This window comes from Rhea americana, unplaced genomic scaffold (genome assembly GCF_003343005.1).
Source record: "Rhea americana isolate MKP2758 unplaced genomic scaffold, rheAme1 scaffold_69, whole genome shotgun sequence".
Taxonomy (NCBI): Eukaryota; Metazoa; Chordata; class Aves; order Rheiformes; family Rheidae; genus Rhea; species Rhea americana.
The window spans coordinates 3295956-3314682 of NW_028186856.1; the positions used below are offsets into that span (position 1 = coordinate 3295956).

The 18727-nt window shown below is 35.7% G+C and overlaps 1 protein-coding gene across 1 annotated transcript in view; it reads right to left on the reverse strand.

Moving 5' to 3' along the window:
- BLTP3B (bridge-like lipid transfer protein family member 3B) overlaps positions 1-18727 on the reverse strand; it is a 69147-nt gene that overhangs the window by 28194 nt on the left and 22226 nt on the right. Inside the window, exons 4-11 of the mRNA XM_085321302.1 lie at positions 17087-17249; positions 16015-16053; positions 12675-12766; positions 11054-11243; positions 8098-8238; positions 7355-7525; positions 5779-5959; positions 4464-4547 (exon numbers count right to left, since the gene is read on the reverse strand). Coding sequence (XP_085177428.1) covers positions 4464-4547; positions 5779-5959; positions 7355-7525; positions 8098-8238; positions 11054-11243; positions 12675-12766; positions 16015-16053; positions 17087-17249 — 1061 coding nt within the window. The remainder of the gene's footprint in view (positions 1-4463; positions 4548-5778; positions 5960-7354; positions 7526-8097; positions 8239-11053; positions 11244-12674; positions 12767-16014; positions 16054-17086; positions 17250-18727) is intronic.

Here is an 18727-nt window from a genome sequence, read left to right on the forward strand (position 1 = left end):
GCCTGCTGCTGAATGGGGCAGAGCACCTGGCCTTTTCTCTGTCCTCTGTCCCCAAGGTCCTCAATTCCTTCTTCACCTCAGTCTTCACTGGTAAGACTGGCCTTCAGGAACTGGGGCTGTTCAGCCTGGAGGAGAGAAGATTGAGGGGTCTTTTTATCAATGTGTATAAGTATTTGAAGGGAGGGTATAAAGAGAACGGGGCCAGAATCTTTTCAGCGGTGCCCAGCAACAAGATGAGAGGCAACAGGCACAAAGTGAAACACAGGAAGTTCTGTGTTTACTTAAGGAATAGGAACTTTACTGTGAGGATGWCTGAGCACTGGAACAAGTTACCCAGAGAAGTTGTGGAATCCCCATTCCTGGGGACATTCCATTCAAAAGCTGGCTGGATGCAGTCCTGGGCAACATGCTCTAGTTGACCTCGCTTCAGCAGTAGGGTTGAACTGGAGGATCTCCAGAGGTCCCTTCCAACCTCAGCCATTCTGTGATTTGGTGAACCTCAGGCTCCTGAGACCAAYGAGRAAGTCTGGAGCAAGGAAGATTTGYCCTCAGTAGGGGAGCATCAGCCTAGGGAGCATTTAAACAGACCGGACATACACAAGTCCATGGGCCTTGATGGCATGTACCCACAAGTGCTGAGGGAAAGGGCCCATGTCATTGCAAGGCCACTCTTGATTATCTTTGAAAGGTCATGGTGATCGGGAGAGGTTCCTGAGGACTGGAAGAAAGCAAGTGTCACTCCTGTCTTCAGGAAGGGCAAGAAAGAGGAGCCGGGGAAGTACAGGCCAGTCAGCCTCACCTCAGTCCTTGGGAAGGYGATGGAGCAAGTAATCCTGGAAACCATTCAGGACAAGAAGGTGATTGGGAGAGGTCAGCATGGATTTATGAATGGGAAATCATGCTTGACCAACCTGACAGCCTTCTACAATGAAGACAGCTGGCTTGGTGGAAAAGGGAAAGCCGTGGATGTTGTTTATCTCAGCTTCAGCAAGGCCTTCAGCACCATAGCATCCTCATTGACAAACTGAGGAAGTACAGGATAGATTAGCAGACAACAAAATGGCCCAGAAACAGACTGAACTTCCAGGCTCAAACAGTTGCAATCGGCAGCCCAAAGTCCAGTTGGAGGCTGGTCATTACTGGAGTACCCCATGGGTCGATACTAGAGCCAATTTCTATTCATCAGTGACCTGGATGATGGGACAGAGTGCACCCTCTGCAAACTTGCAGATAATACAGAACTGGGAGGAGAGCTTGATACAGAGATGGCTGGGCAGTCATTCAGTGGGACCTCGAGAGGCTAGAGAAATGGGCAGAGAGGAACCTCATGAGGTTCAGCAAAGGGAAACRCCAAGTCCTTCACAGAGGGAGGAATAACTCCATTCACCAACACATGCTTGGAGCTGGCCAGCTGGAAAGCAGCTTTGCAGAGAAAGACCTGGGGATACTGGTGAACACCAAGTTGGCCACGAGCCAGCAATGCACCCTCGTGGCAATAAAGGGCCAACAATATCCTGGGCTGCATTGGGCAGAGCAGGTCAAGGGAGGTAATCCTTCTCCTCTAGAGATTCAGCCCTGATGAGACCACATCAGGAGTGCTGTGTCCAGCCCTGGGTTCCTCAGTGCAAGAGACATGGATATGCTGGAATGAGTCCACTGAAGAACTACAAAGATGATTAAGGGAGAAAGAGCTGTGACTGTTCAGCCTGGAGATGAGACGGCTCAGAAGGGATCTTAACAATGTGTGTGTATATATCTGATTGGATGGTGTAAAGAAGAAAGAACCAGACTTTTCTCAGCGGTGCCCAGTAATAGGACAAGAGGCAACAGGCACAAACTGAAATACAGGGAACTCCATTTAAACACAAGCAGCAGCTCTTTTACTGTGAGGATGATCAAACACTGGAACAGGTTTTCAAAAATTGTAGACACTCAAAACTTGACTGGATGTGCTCCTAGGTGGTCTGTTGTAGCAGACCCCACTTCAAGCAGGGGAGTTGGACCAGACAATCTCCACAGGTCCCTTCCAACCTCAACTACTCTATGATTTTATATATGGAGGTGTATTTACCTGTGCAAAGTGAAAAGATAGGTCAGAATGTAACAAGAAAACAGAAATGAAGCCAAATGAATTTGTTACAGGTTGCACAGAAAGAAAATGCTTCCCATTTGTCTCAAGGCATCAGCTTGGTCAAGAATTTCCTGTGCTGCAAAGTGTCCTGTATTATTGGAAAGCAGCTGCTTTCTCTAATCGTCATCCAGCAACATTTATCAGCTACACACATACACACACATACAAAAAAAAGGACCTACATAAAACTTTGTCACAGCAGGTCTAGGAGGATTAGTAACATGATGGGTTGCTGTACAAACAGGTTTACAACACTCAAGAACTTGAACAGTCTGGCTTATGCTAGAATGCAATTAAGAGACCCACACCTCACTTCATTTTCCTTAAAGTACTATAAATCATAGTTATCATTAGAAGCACTGAAGTTGAATGGATTAGAAATTTATCCTACTGGAATTGTGTGTCAAGATCTCATTAGAGTTCCTACTGGCATCTGTCACAAAATAAGCAAATSAATAAATCCATAAGAATCCCATCTGCAGAGATGATTAATTGTTGAAAGCTATTTTTCCTTGAAGGGCTAATTGCAATTCCCAGAAAGACTACACTAAAAGACACATTTCTAAATATTACATAGGCCAGAGAGGTACAAAACTAGAAAGAAGTTTAATAACTGTCTCAGAGGTGCACAGCTCTTTCCTCCCTGCCCATTGCTGTAGAGAATCAATATGGCATTGTCCTTAAGCACATACCATTGCATGGCCTCTGCTTACAGGTAGGAATGTTTTCTTATCAGATGATAGCCCTTGATTCAGCAGTGTTTACAACCACAATAGCTACACAGGTAGACAACTACCTTTGAACTTCCAAGAGTAGCATATGCTCTTCCTCCTTGTAGTAAAGTCTCTCTCCTGTGACGATGGTTTGCCCATAGAATTACCTCACTGTTATAGAACAGTGAGAAGACAGCAACTTCTTACAGTAAAGGAAGAAACTTTACAGCATGTTCCTTCCTATCTTATTGGGCCAAAGAGGAAGACCTTTGAGTTTTTTCTTATAGCTTATTAATGAGAACTTGAGTTCTGTTACTTAAATGTATTTGTACAGAACACTGCAGGAGAACACTATGTTTAGAGAGATCATCTTTGTTCTGCAGATGATCTTTGCCAGCTCTGGTTTCATGCAATGGGAGTCATATCCCATGTAGCTATTACCTAAGAGTATCTTCAGTGGACTTCTAAAATGCCTGTCTAAGAGCCTACAGTGGATACTCCAGTCTTGCTAAGACTGGCCAAATGAGTTCTTCAAAATTCCTAAATTGTCTAACTGGGTCACACACTATTTGTCAGAATCCTTCCAAAATGAGCAACTTTGGTATTATKTATTTATTTCCCTTGCTCCCTACACCTTCTCAGAAGACAGCTCATAGTAAAAATAAATAGTGAGAGCCAACTCTCACCTAGACACAGCAGAAGTGACACTATGTGATAAACACAGCTGGGTCACAAGATAGGCATATATTAAAACCCAGGTACACCTTCATAGGAATGGAAACCAATATCACATACACCAAACATACTGCATCAATCCATAGTGGGAAAAGAATACTGTTACTCTTAAATATACACAGCCATATAAGAGAATATGCTATCTGCACTACACCAAATTGCAATACATTCTGTAAGGTGTAAAAACCATACTTGTTACTTAAAAGTCATGTATATTGAGTTTTATGAAAAATGCATTTACAAGGAATGATTTGTAAGAAACGTTTGTTTGGAGTTTACTAACACTTGTTCAATGGCAATTCAATAAATTCAATAAATGCATTAGCAAAATGCTACACAGCTAAATTCTACACACTCAAACATTGCTATTGAGCAAAATAAAATAAAAACAAAATACTGTCTGGAAATGGCAACAAAGTAATAGACCTCTACGTGGGGGAGAAAAAAAAAAAAAAAAAGGTTTGCCAGATGAGAAGACTGTATTTGACTCCAGCAAATATCTATACCATCTGACTAGCAAATATCCGCTGCACACTGCCTTCTGCTGCATACTGCCTTGCCCATCAACATACGTTTCTTTTCATGTCAGAAATGTGTAAACATCTTTTTGTTGGCTCAGTGAAATAGCTAATAGGAAAACTGTTTGGCCTAAAATAGTGCATTTACAGGAATTGAATTGGTTTCTAGGTTGTTGAGTTTGGGTCATCTTTTTTTGTTTATTTTGCATATAGAAAGAAACAGTCTTTTGTCCTTGATGTTAAAAGGTGTACATCTCAAATGCTTACAATGTTATTATCCAAGCCACAATCATAAACATGCAAATAAATTTAGTATTTAAGCAATATATATGCTTACAAATAATTGTGAAACACTCACTTTCATACCTGCTTTGTGAAATGGGTAATAGTCCACTGTCAAATAACTGAAGGAAAGCTGCATGGCCCCTCCTGTAACACGTCTATCTGAATCTGTAAAATAAAATAATGCTCAGCACTGCACACATGGCATTTAGAACATAAGTTCTTGTACTCATGGTTTCCTAGGAATACTTAAAATTCTCTTCCTCCCTCTCCTCTACCAGCTCTTCTCACAACTTTATYATCTTCCCTCAAAATTTTCATTCAGAAGGTCTTTGATGGTTTCTAAAGAGCAGCCTGTCAAACTCTGTATTCTGTGATCATACTGTTGCTACTAAAAATAAATACAATTATTTATAGACAAATTACTAAAATTTTTCTGCAATAGAACTTTTTGTAGTGAATATATGATTATGCTCAGTCATTCAAAATGAGTAGATTTACTTTCAAAAATGTTGTAAATATAATTTGATTTCTTATGTATCAAATATTACTTCAGTGAAGAGGAATTTTGAGACTCCCCTGCTCTGATATTTCCACTGCTAAACTTAATCTTCATGGCCAAAAATACTGGATCAAAAAAGAGGTCTCACTAAGTGCTATAAATYGCAACTTCAGTAGATACACTACACGTAAAAAAAATACATCTCTAACCAGTAGATTTCATGTTTCGGTGTCAAGTATCTTCTCTAAAGGGAAGTACATTCACTAAGTCTTAAGTTTTTCGCTCATTTTTGTTCAGCAGACTTGTACTCTTGTACTCCACTACACACTTTCTGGTAATTAGACAGCTCCTTGAATACACATTGATAAACAAAAGTGTCATTTGTCTTCTTTTTTCCAATTGTGAATATTGTTCAGTGCAATAGTCTTTCATTAAAAAGAAGCATGCAAAATTGAAAGACCGAAACAAGTTTTCCGAGGCTTTTCAATTTGCTGCAGAGCCTCCTAAATTTTTTAAATTAGTAATGCCAGGAGGACTGCTCTTTTATTAATCCAAACTTTTTGTATTTTATAAGGAATACTACAGAAGAACATTTTACAGGGAACAGTCTGACAGGACAGAATCTGTTTCTAGAAGATAGAAAAAGCACTGAAGTGATCTACTGATAGTGATCTACTATCACTACATTGCATTTATTCTAGATAAAGAAAGAGAAGTCCTGATAAAGGCATCTGGCCAGCTGTAGGTATGCCTGGAGATTCAAGAAGATAATTCTGAATATTATTCTAAAAGAAAAAAAGAAGTTAAGTTAATATCAGTGGGTTCCTCAAATGTCCTTTAAAGAAGATTATGTAGTATAGACGCATTAAAGAAAAAGAACACACAGAAAATAGTTACCTTTTTCTTTAGAATGGATATCATCACATATATGTAGGTCCAAATGGGAAATTACTAAATGATGAGAAGTTTCCTTAACATCAAAATCATTAAACAGCTTCACAATTGCATCGTTTTGATCAGGTGCTGCTGTTGTCTGGTGTGCTTTCACCTGCTGAGAGCTGGGTGCAGGGGCAGAGCTCTGAAAATATTTAGTCATATTACTTTACAGAAGTTTATTCTTTAAGTTAATTTCAAACATAAGTATATTTTTACTTACTCATAATAAATCTTTCAAATACAAAAAAACCTACACATTATGTATTCACCTTGAAAYGTTTATCAGTGCTGTTTTACAGTACAACTAAGTCAAGCTAATAGCTGGCTGTCACAGAGAGGCAACACCACTCCATCTTCCATCCTTCCTTTCTCCCAGGCTTATTTCCTCCCTGTCACTTGCACCACTGATATTTCTCTTACTGTTTTTGCAAGCTGTTCAGGGAACTAAACTGGCAGAAAAAAATTCATTTTTTGGGGGGAGCTAAACTGACAAACTACTCCAGCCAACTACCTCACTACAGGGTCAAATGTGAGCCAGTGCCAGCATCAGGGAATTAGTGAGATGCAAGGAGAAGGAACTGAAGAATTAGGACTTCCCTGCTCAGTAAAAAGCTAACCATTAAATAGCTGCAATTGAACTGTACATCACACTATTAAGTCACTGTGAAGACAAGAACTGAATTCATCATTATAGTATACTAGCTTTGTTGCAAGAGATTCCACAGAAGTGTCTTCATTTAGTCAGTCTCAGTAAATTGGGGTTTTCTGGATATTTTTTTTTTTGTTTTTCTTTTTGTTTGTTTGTTTGTTTTTAAATAGGACTATCTTTTATTAGTGCGTTTATCTTGCTTTGTCACAGACAAGAAGAGATGCCTCCCCTCAAACACTTGCAATCAAAGCCCAGATGGTCCAGTCTGGTACATATGCTAAAAGGAAACAAAGATTTGCATAAAATAATATCTTTCATGCAGTATCACTATCATATCTATGCCAGCAGACATATTTTAAAAGTACAATTATTTTTCACTACATATTCCAACAAGAGAGTTGCAAAGAAGAAAACTCCTCTTAAAACCTTATTTTTCAATACTGTGAAGACTTAAACTAGACAAGCACTTAAAAATATTACAGTAATCATATCTGCCCACACATTAAGGTTATTTCCCTCTCTTTCTTAAATTTATTTTAAAATTCATAACCAGAAAATAGTTGAGAGCAAATTCAAGTGGACTTACGAAACTATTAGCCAATCATTAAAAAATAAATACAGAAGTCTAAATATTCTATTCATGGAAAAAGAAATATAACTTTTTCTTTCCCGTAACTGACATCAATAAACAAATCCTGTAAAATAAACTCTTGGTTTTAAACTACTATGATTCATTCTCAAAGTGATTTAAGATATACACTCAAAACACAGAAAACACAGAAAACAACATTCTCTCCTAAATAAAACTAACACAAAAAAATCATACTGTGTTGTATTTTAGAGCAGCTACATTTGATAACAATGTACTGGAACAATCAGTTATCATACCTGTGCTGTTTCAGAAGCTAAGCTTTTTCTCTGTTCCGTTGACTTCTCTATGGCTTCACTAAGAGATTTGGCATACTGCACCATGGCTTTCAACTGGGAATCGGTCAAAACCCATAGCAAATCATCCAGAATCAGAACCAGTTTTGATGCCACTACATTACAATCCTTTAACTGTAGGATGAAAATTTTAAAAAGTTAAATGAGAATCTAACTACTAATTTCTTATACTAAACATAAGGAGAAGGTTGAATTTAAATACCACATTTCATAAAAATGAATTTTTTTCCACATAAACGATTAAATAAAAATACCGTTTATTTTAGATTGCATTCCTCTTAATAAYTAAAATTGCCTAAAACGTACTATAGTACCTATATTTGTGTCTTGATTTTTATTGTGCAGAGTGCATTGGCTATTGAACTGATATATTTATCTAACTGTAAGCAATGCAAACATTGTTTAAGTCTAGAGAGGTAAGACACTAGACATCATCATAAAAAAGGCTCCCTAGGTAAAATGATTCACTAGAAAGGCCTGTGCAAGATATTGCAGGTAGATTTTGAATATTTCTTGCAATATTTCCACGATCTTACTGATTGCATTTTATCAAAAGTTATTTCAGGCAATTCTACATTTTACACAGCCTAGATTTACAACCTTTACTATGTATATAGACATATAAAAAGCACAAGCTAAATATGAATTCATAAAATAATAAAAGATTTACAGTTTTTGAAGTTTACCCTTCGTTTAAGCGTGACCCTGATTTTTGATTGGTTGGTAATCAGTCGAACTGGAGCACTCAATATTTCATGCTTAGAACTCTGGATTGCATCTGCCTCTATTCTAATCATCTGCCAGTTGATTTCTTTAAAAGTCAAAACCTTTAAAGAGACAGAGAGAAAGAAAACATTTATGCAAGATGCCAGTTTACTTTTCCATAAGCATATGCAAGTATGCATGTGTGTACATGTGTCTGAGAACAGAATATTATTTGACTATTTCACTTATAGGCATCAGGAATTAAAGCCCTGATCCTGCTCTCTAACTTCAATATGTCACAGAAATGTAAGGCAAGTTCCAAGCAGGCAGAGGTAACAAGCAGCATAGTTGCCTGCAAAGTAAAGGTTCATACGTAAATTTATTTATTATTTATGTAACTTTTACTTTCTATAAAATACTCAGAAAAAAATAAAGGTCACAATTATTGCATACTATGTTATTTCATAAATGAGAAATAAAGACGATTCTGTGTAGTGTATTTTCAGATCTTGAAATCTAAATCTTACTATATGAACAGAGTTGGGAGGGAAGCAAAGCTACAGAAAGGGAGAGGTTTTTGCAGTGTGCTGTTTTAATTAAGAGAAAAGATTAAGATAAATACATTCTGTATCCTGCACACTTCACAAACATTGAAACTATAAGATGCATTTCTAGAAGTTGCTGCAGGCAAGTCTTAAAATAATGGTACAAGAACAACAAGTACAGCTGGTTACTGAAAGTCAAATATAAGATAGGCAAGAAACTGTACAACAGCAATTAAGGAAGACATCAAATGAATGGGACATCAAGAGGAAAAAGAATATTAATTCTCATTTCGCTGAAAGTCCTTCCAAACTACTGTTTGAAGAAAAAAGATCAGCCGGGGAAAACAGTAAGAGGGAAGAATCTGTCTAGTATATGTGTCTCTGTTTTTCAGCTATCATTCTCCTCTCACTGAGATTTTGCAAACCTTGGAGCCCCATGTCCTGAGAAAATAAGAAGAGAACAGAGTAGAAGAACATACCAGCTATGTTTGGCAAGGAGGTTCATATAAAAGTTAGTAAGATAGGAAGGCACAGTGTGAAGTAGCCTGAGAAATACTATCTGTGGAAAAATMTGTGTCCGATTCTGGGCTCCCCCAGTATAAGCTAGGCATGAATTTACTGGAGTGAGTCCAGAGAAAGGCCACAAAGATGATTAAGGTTTTGCAGCATCTGTCATATGGGAAGAGGTTGAGAGAATTGGACTGTTTAACTTAGAGAAGGCTCAGGGGAATCTTATCAGTGTTTATAAATATCTGATGGAAGGTTGTCAAGAGGAAGGGGGCGAGACTCCTTTCAGCGGTGCCCAGTGGCAGGACAAGAGGCAAAAAGCATAAACTCAAACACAGAATGTTCTATCTGGGGAGAAAAAGTCTTTACTGTGAGGGTGGTTGAACTGAGCAGGCTGCTCAAAGAGATTGTGGAGTCTCCACCTTTAGAGATACTCAAATGCCACCTGGACAGAGTTCTGGGAAACATGCTCTAGGTGAAGTCCAAACTTCAGCAGGGGTTTGGACTAGATCACCTGCAGAGTTCCCTGCCAACCCGAACTATTCTGTGATTCTGTGAAAAACAGAGGACATACCCTCCTCATCCAGAAGATCCAGTATGAACGGAAGCTCCTAAAAATTTCTCAGGAGATTCTTCATTATATTAAGAATATAGCTACAGTGCAAACCTTGCAGCATTTATTCCCTTAAGATGTTGTTTAGCAAAAGTTATCTTTATAGTACAGTATCAGTCTTGTTCTTTCACCATTTATTTTTAGTGTAAATTAGTGTCAAATCATTTTGTCCCTTCAAATTTGTGTTCTCTGAATTCACTGCATTAACAGGAACAATCTTCAAGGACAGCACTGCCGTGCATTGGGAGATTCTTCATAATCAAACTCTGTTTAAAAAGTGTGAAATAAAAAAAAAAACAGTAATATAAAACTCCATCTAGTCAAACTTTTAACTCTTCCTCCTTAGCCATCATTAACATAATGATCATGATCGTAGAGATAAGCTGAAGAAGAGACAGAATGCAAACTATCAGAGAAACAGATTAAATTTCCCATTATTTTTGTGGTATTTTTAATTATAACATTCTCTTTGGGTTTATTTCAGGATGTAAAAAGCAATTTCCAGTTTCCCAACCCTGAGTAAACACTGTTTGCTTGGGAATTATCAACTCTAAATAAATAAACATAATCAAAATTTAAAATATCTACTTGTCCAAGGCTAGATTCATGTTAAAACATGTCTTTTTCAATACAACAGACAACATTCAAAAATCAGCTTTGAACTTAGTTCACACTTTCTTGTGCTTAAATGGGAGAAAACAATAGAACGGTGTGTATCAATGCTGGACTTTAATATTACTTTGCTGCTTCCTGGGAAAATTCAGTACAGCTACTATTATTCTGTATATGCATGATTTAGTCATTTAAAGAAAAATACRTAATTTGTAGTTTTGTTAAAAATCAGTTAAAACTACTTAAAGAAGAAAATCCTACTTAGGCAAAATCTCACAAATGAATAAATAACCATTTCAAAGTTTTGTTTTGAGGGGTAGGGTGGGGGTTTAGAGCATAACGCCTTACCTTTCCACATTTAACATTCCATTCTTTTTTTCTTCCAGTGTCCTTCATTTTAAAATAGGTTTAGAGAACTTAACAGGAAAACATTAAATATTTGCCCTGGTCTCTGTTCTTCCCTGAGCGTTCACTTTGGCCACTGCGATCTGACTCAAACCCACCATTTTTACATCCTCGTGTTTCTAGAGGGCAGCTGAAATTCCTACAGAATGTCTTCCCAATAACAACATGTCTTCTAGAATGCAGAAGGTTGTAATTCAATTATTTCATCCCATACTATAAAAACAATGAAAAGAGTTAGCAAAAGAAAATATTTACCTCGCCAAGCTGAGCTTCTTGTATTCTGGTAAATCGCAGGTCAGCATGTTCCCAGTTTGCATTTACACTATATATTCTCAGTTGAGAAAGTTCAAATGAGGCATTAAAAGCTTTTGCGCCAATCCTTATTATAATGGAATTCACAGAAACAGAAATTCCTTCTACCACTTTTTCAGCAAAGCCATATTCACTGAAAGGTGAAATGCCAACATATAAAATATAGATCTAATAAAAGGGCATAAAATTACACATATTTATTAATTTAAATACAACATGAAACAAACTGTACAATTAGTAATTCCTAATGTATTCTATTCCAATTAGGATTTTTTTTGTTAAATATACTGCATGTAGTTTATCATAATTTCTTTTCTACCATATGTTCCTAAACTCAAATCAATCATTACATAATATAGTGTGAACAAAGATCAATCTCCATGAAGTGTAACCATGCCACTTTGCACAATATGTATATAAAAGCAGTCTACACCATTATATAGATACTTTCACTCCTCTTTATCCATACTTACGGAGTAATTCACATTAAAATAACATTATTTGACTACATTACAATTCCAATATCGCTAAGCTCTATGAGGAAAGTTATAATGTCTGTTAAAATGATAATATCTTTTATACACACAAAGTATGCAAACTACTTAAAGTAGTTGCTTTGGTTCTTCCTAAAAAAGAAGCCATCACAAACGGTTACATTTATGTATCAATCAACACACAAAGCACTATTTTAAAAGATATGGCAGTTACAGTTAGTTAAAAAAATATCATTTGCATCTAAAATGCTTTAGATTAGTGAAAGGAAAACTGTATGCTAATTTTTTTAATATCTATTTTTCTTCCTTTTTGAGGGCTTTTTTTTTTTTGCTTATTTTAAAAGATGTTTATGTGGTTTGTCATTCCTTTTCATATCTTTCATCCTACACAGTATGTCTGCAGAAATGATTTCCAACCTGTACCTAAGGGCCCATGAATTACCACTAAGGACTGCGCAGAAGTTAAAATGTGAAAAACAAGGATTTGTGTCCATAAATAGAAAAAAAAAGGAGAAAGGAAGAGGGAAAAACAAGTCGTTAATACAATGATATATTGTCCCAAACTTTTATGAGACTTCTGGGCTCTATAACGTGCATGAAATCTTTTGGTAAGATTTGGCTGATACAATAAAGAAAATAGAACTTTTAAAACTCTATACTCTCTAACAAATAACCCTTAATATTATTTCAGTAGACTGGAAAAGAGAATCATTGTAAGTATTTTCCAAATAAACTGAGGGCAAGACAACTTCAACTTTCAAAAAATTAAATATCAAATAATATTAGAACACTTTTGATAGAGCATTTATTCCCAAATGAAACATTTATAGAATTATGCATATAATTCAGACATTCTTTACAAGGTTGGATCTGAAATTAAACATTTCCATCCATTTGAATGCATATGTTAACACCCAAAAGTAATTCAAATAATTTTTAGAGGTTGAAATGGCAATCTGTGAGCCTATGTACTACAAGAAATACATAGGAGATCTAACTGTTTTACAGTAATCTAAAAAAGAGTAATGTAAACTTTTGAGGATCAAGTACATATAAGTATTATCCCTGACCTTTGTCCTGATGCAGTTGCTATAGGAGAGGGTCCATTAGGTGCACGTGGCTCTTCACATGTACTCATTTCCATAACAACTTTATCCAAAGACTTGAAAAACAAAAGAAAACAAAAAATTGGACATGTATGAGAGAATATCATGTATTTAGTCTATCAAGAACAAAAAAACAGTAAAGAATATTTTGTAAAAAAAAATATAAAAACATTGATGATTATAACATTTTTTCACAAGTTTTTGTAGCATACACAAATTACATTTAAGAGTTTATACTTTTTTTTCATACTTTGTGAATTTAACAGACATTCCCAGTCAAATATCGGGTTAGTGAATTCTTGACTCTTAGCTGTTATTTACCCATCATACTCATCTTTAAAAACTCCAATTTGAAAAGGGCAGGAAATAATGCATTCCCATCTTTTTTTTTTTTTTTTTTTTAACCTATACAGTTAAACCTGAATTTTCTAAATGGTTTAGTGTGTTCAGAAAATTTTAATGGAAAGTATTTGAAACTAGTCCATTAAAATTCATAATAGTAAATAAAGTTCTGTGCTGTATCTTTAAACAAAATCTGAATACATATAAAAATGATATGAACCTTGAGTAGATCTAATAGAGCAAACAATTTTTAGAAAGAAATATTCTAGTATAATTTGTAGAACATAATATTCTAGTATAATTTTATACTGTTGTTATATTTTTTCCTACCCGAAGCAGGTCTTTACGAAAGAAGCTTAAGGGAATGATACACCTAAATCCTATCTTTATTGAAAGCTACATTTAAATAGCAGAACTACAGCATACATAATAAATAATGCATAGTAATAGAAGCAAAAAAGAGAACAGGAGCAAAATAAAAGCAAAACTTTAGTCCTGGCAACTGAATAAATCCAAGAATCTCCYAACTTGCTGACACTAAAATGTTTGTGACCTAAATTTAAAATGCAAGCTGGGTTTATAATTCTGCAATTTTGTCCCATTCCAAGCTCATTCAAAAAAACAGCTAATGTTACTTCTTGGTCTAGCTTTCTGACGTTATACCACCCCTTCTGAATTCTTCTCACAGTTCCACCCTGCCCTACCCATTGCACTTTATCATCCACGTTAACTGTGTCTGTCTCAGTAATCCCATCGCTCTACAAACATTTATCTATGCTACTCTGATCCATAAAATGCCCTGTCTGCTTCCTAGGAATGCGCAAAACTCCCTACTCCCAATTTTCTTACACTTTATATTATGATGCCTAAAGCTGTTAACAGTAAATCTGGACATTTATTAATGATTTGCTCACCTGTCTCAAAGAACAGCTTGCCTTGTAAACAGGAGGAAAAAAGAAAAAAGAAAAAAAAAAGAAAGAAAGAAAGAAATCCAATCCCTTAGTTTATGAGCAGGACAGAGGAAGAAGCAATGATTTGTTCTGATTATCCTATCATTTTTGGATGTTTGACTAGTGTTTATTAAACTAAGACTTTTGAAACACTGAGCTTCCTTCACTACATGACTGCAATGCAAAGTACAGCAGGGCAGTGATTTTCAGACTCTTTTCAGTGGTGCCCAGCGACAGGACGAGAAGCAAGGAGAAATTCCATCTGAACATACAGAAAAGCTGCTTTACTGTGAGAGTAACAGAAGCACTGGAACAGGTTGCCCAGAGAGATGCTAGGGTCTCCATTCTTYGAGATATTCAAAAGCTGCCTGGACATGGTCCTGGCAATGAGCTCTAGGTGACCCTGCTTGAGCAGGAGTTTGGACTCCAGAGGTCCTTTCCAACCTCAACCACTCTGTGCGATTCTACGATTAAGGAATTCATGTAATATAAATAAGAGTTAACTAAGAACATCACGATGCAGGTCTGCCTATTCTTTCTTCCTTTTCTCACTGCTAAATATTTATATTTTGACAACAGAAAAACTGCTGTCTAGCAGCCCTCCTCAAAATTATTGTTCATCATGCAGAAACGGAGAGAATGATTGATTAGGAGCAAAGATAACTTAGTATGTTAACAGATTTTTTTTTAAAAAAACACAAAGAATTACTCATTTCCAAGAAAAAGTACCTCTTGCCTACCAGACAACCAGGCTCTAGCTACCTTCTAAGCTATGTGTATAGAGGATAACAGCTAAATAAGGTTACTTAAAATTTAGTTGAGCTTTCAGTTGTTAAAAATAGCCCCACCTAATAGTGGTAATTCAGTGAAATAACAAAAAGACTGAAGTTTGACATTTAATCCTTCAATTTCACCTTCCTTTAGAAGTCAAAGTTTCTTAAACCATTAAATAGTGATCCTTTGATATCAATTTCCATTTAACACACTAGTTCAAAGAAAGCTTTTATAGTACAAAGGTGACCTGCTAAGTTATCTTAGCCTCAAAGATTGCTTACTAAGTTCATTACGAGCTAAGCAAAGAGTAAGGCCTTGTTACTGCAGGTCAAAGCATRTGATCTTTAAGAACAGCACAGCTTAAACTGATTTCCTAATCTGGCAGTTACATCATACAGTCAAGAGGTTACATCATCCCACTTCAGCATTACCACGCTTTAAACTCAAGAGTGTCCAGAAGAAAAAGTGGTACAAGCAAGGGATCACTATCAAATGCCTCAAGGTTTAAAACAACAGATTTTTCCAAGACTGATTCAGAACTAAGTAATTACACATTCAAGTATTCATAGTGAGTTTGAAAAGCATAACAGAGTATTCATTCMTATGAAAATATCATTAGGAAGGCTTATCAGTCTCAAGCAAATTATTTATAGTGCTCCCACATTTCTTAAGATACTTGTTAAAGAACAAAATAAAATGAAATAACAGGAATTAGCATTTATTCCAGCTAGTGTTGAGTCTAATTTATATCTTTTATATCCAATTTACATCCAAGATGAATTCTTGGACTGTTACAGAAACTAGGTCAATGTGACTTATGTCAAACCTGGTATAACTGGGATGAATAGGTAGGGTACAGATGTAGAATACAAAAAGCCTTATAAATGATGGTTCTAAAAGACAGGCAGGAACTTGTAACAGCACTAGTTGGGCAAATAACTCTCTGTCAAGTAAACCTGAAATACAATGTAATGATTGAAGAACTCGTTTTTCTTGACATAGATCATCTAATAGTCAAACATTACGGTGATTAGACCCAAAGCTATAAATGGTAWAAATAATAATAATAATAAACCAACTTCCAGAAACTTTATTTTATTTTGATCTGCTTCTACACAGAGGAAGACTAGAATACGCCTGTTGAGGTTAAAATTCTAAGTCAGCTCAAGAAAATTGTATAAAYATCTGAGATGAATTCTACTACACAGAGCTATTTTGGAGTTGGTTTCAGAACTCACCAAAGAGATGGGATGCGTTTTCAACTTTGTCCACGGTATCTGCAAGAGAAAACATTATTTTAAAGTAAATTTAAGTAAAATAAAGTACTTGTTTAGAATGCGTTTTAGCTATGTATAGTTACAGCTCCTGGACTCAAATTAGTATATTACTTTCAAAATGTCAAGTTTAGCTGAAAACACTAAATAATAAACTTGTGCGCACACACTACTATATTTAACACTCAAAAGAAAATTAACTTCAGAACCTACATATCATTGAAAGTAAGACACAGAGAGACAAAATAGAATCTGTCTCTTTAATACTGAGTTGTCGAACAGTAAGAAAAGCAACACCTTCTTCTACATTCCTTCCTTTAAAAGGAAGGAAAATCCACATTTGCACTGCTGGCCTATAAATAACTGAATGTCTGTAATAAAGCATCACATTCAGAATGTTCACTGCATTCAGAAAAATCAGGGCAATTTCCTACTAAAAAAGAAAAAAAAAGAACTGCCAAACCTTGACCAGATCGTAACTTCAGTCAAAAAAACACAAAAAATAAAAACACACTAGTATAATCTAGGAGTGAAGGCAATGAAATGCCTCATTTCCTAGCAGCCATAAGGAGTATCTCCTAAACACAGAATATTTCCACATTTTTCATGGAGAGCAAAATCCCTCAAAAAGGTATTTCTGGAGATGGGAAAGGAATAAGACGGACAGCAATAGAAAAAGGAGGGGAAGAGAAGAAATACACACAAAAAGAGCATACTAAGCAATTAGAGACTGTAATTATCATGGGCAAAGACAAGCTTTCATCTCTACCCCTATTTAMAACGTGCATGATGAGATTTACTCAGAAAGGAGAAGAAAATGCTCACTTTCATTGTTTCTGTAGATATTTCATGCCCACTCTATGAGAAACAAAAATTATGACACAATTATTGCTGGTAAGATCTTTGTTTTTCTCTCTGAAATTTTAAATATTTATCACAATTTCTGGTAACACAACACTGCTTGAAAGTTTATAAAAACAAAATAGAAAAAGGAAAGTTTTGGTTAATTACCATCTCAGCATAATAAAATGCTCACCCTAATAGATGCCTTATTGCAAAAGACCTTGTTTATAGCAAGCCATGTTGGTAGATCCAGCATGTTCTGAAGCACCTCTTGATCCAACTCTAAATTGGTCAGTTGACCTTCACCCTTTAATGTACTCAGGTTGATCTTGTCAGGTGACAGATTTTTGGTGAACCTAAAAGCAAACAGGCATCTTAAGTAAATGCATATAAAGCAAATCAGAGCTGTCTCACACAGCTGACAAATTAACTACAGTAATGTTCTGCAAAAAGAGAGAAAAAAATAATCAAAGTATAATTTTACCCCCAAAAGAAATAGTACTCTGCTGTTTCACATATACTTTGTCCCGCTAAATTTCTTTCATCTAATCATCTCCATTTGCAAGTAAACACACAGGATTAAATATATTATGAGACAGTCTCTCTCATTTGTCCATCATATTGAATAATGAATCTTTAATTAGAATGTAGTAAACTATTGATTTTATAATCTATAAGGCAGAACTGAATCCATTTCATACTTCTCCAGGCTTTGGAAGGAGAGGGAAAAAAAAATCACTTCCAAATCTATGACAAATATTGTCATTCTTGGAGCAGGCAGGAGCAGCTGAGAATTCAATTAAGAGGAGAAACAAAAAGGTACCATTTTTACATAGTACTTTTCTATCTATATTTATACTTTATATTTCAAAAGGAAAAGTTTTATTTATAATATTCGGGTTTAATTATAAAATTTAATAAAGAATATAAATGAAAAATACACACATTCTATATGTACACAGCAATCTCATGCATTTAATATATAGGATGAACATTTGAAGAGTCAATATGATACACAAACTCTTCTAAAAAATATTTAAAAGAGAACATATGCCATAAATTTCACTACACTTATAAGGTGCTGTGATTTACTGATACAATAGACCAGATCACGTAACTCTTATGTGGTTCTCATCCTTACAACATAACACAGCAAAATTATAGGTATCCTCAGATCAACAACTGTAATATCAAATCTACTACAAGCTTAAGAATAGGCTTTAATTACTCACACCTACATTCTATCATGGAAATTTGCTCCTGCTCACAAATAGGATTTAATTTCACAGATAGTGGAGAATACGACTGTTTGCATTATGCTTTGGGACTCTTCTCACTGAAATCTCCCCATGTTGACAGTCTCCAGGCAGACAGCAAAGTGGTACCTTTGTCGAAAATGACTGGGCATCATTCTGCCTCACTGTCCTTAGGAGATGCAACTCGGATCTATTTCTTTCGCATTCAAGAGATCGATTTCTATACAAAGTTCTGGGTCTTTGTTAATATATACAGGGGAAGGACAGCAGAAGAAGGGGGAAAAGGCTGGCAAGCCTTTTTTTTCATCTCAGTCTCCAACTGTGACTTGATGCATATGGCAGGCATTTTCTCAGTCTAATACTTTTATTGTGTTCTCGTACTAGCAAGTTTTGTAAATTCCTTCTGTCTAGCCTGACAAAACCAAAATGCTTATTTTATGGTTCCTATAAAACGGTCAGGCAGATAAAATAATCCTACAGGATTTCATCACCTATCAATTTAATTATAAAGAGGAGTCACTCTTATGGCAGTAGTGATAGTGGTGGTGAAGTCTGCTCACAACTAAAAATTCACGTCT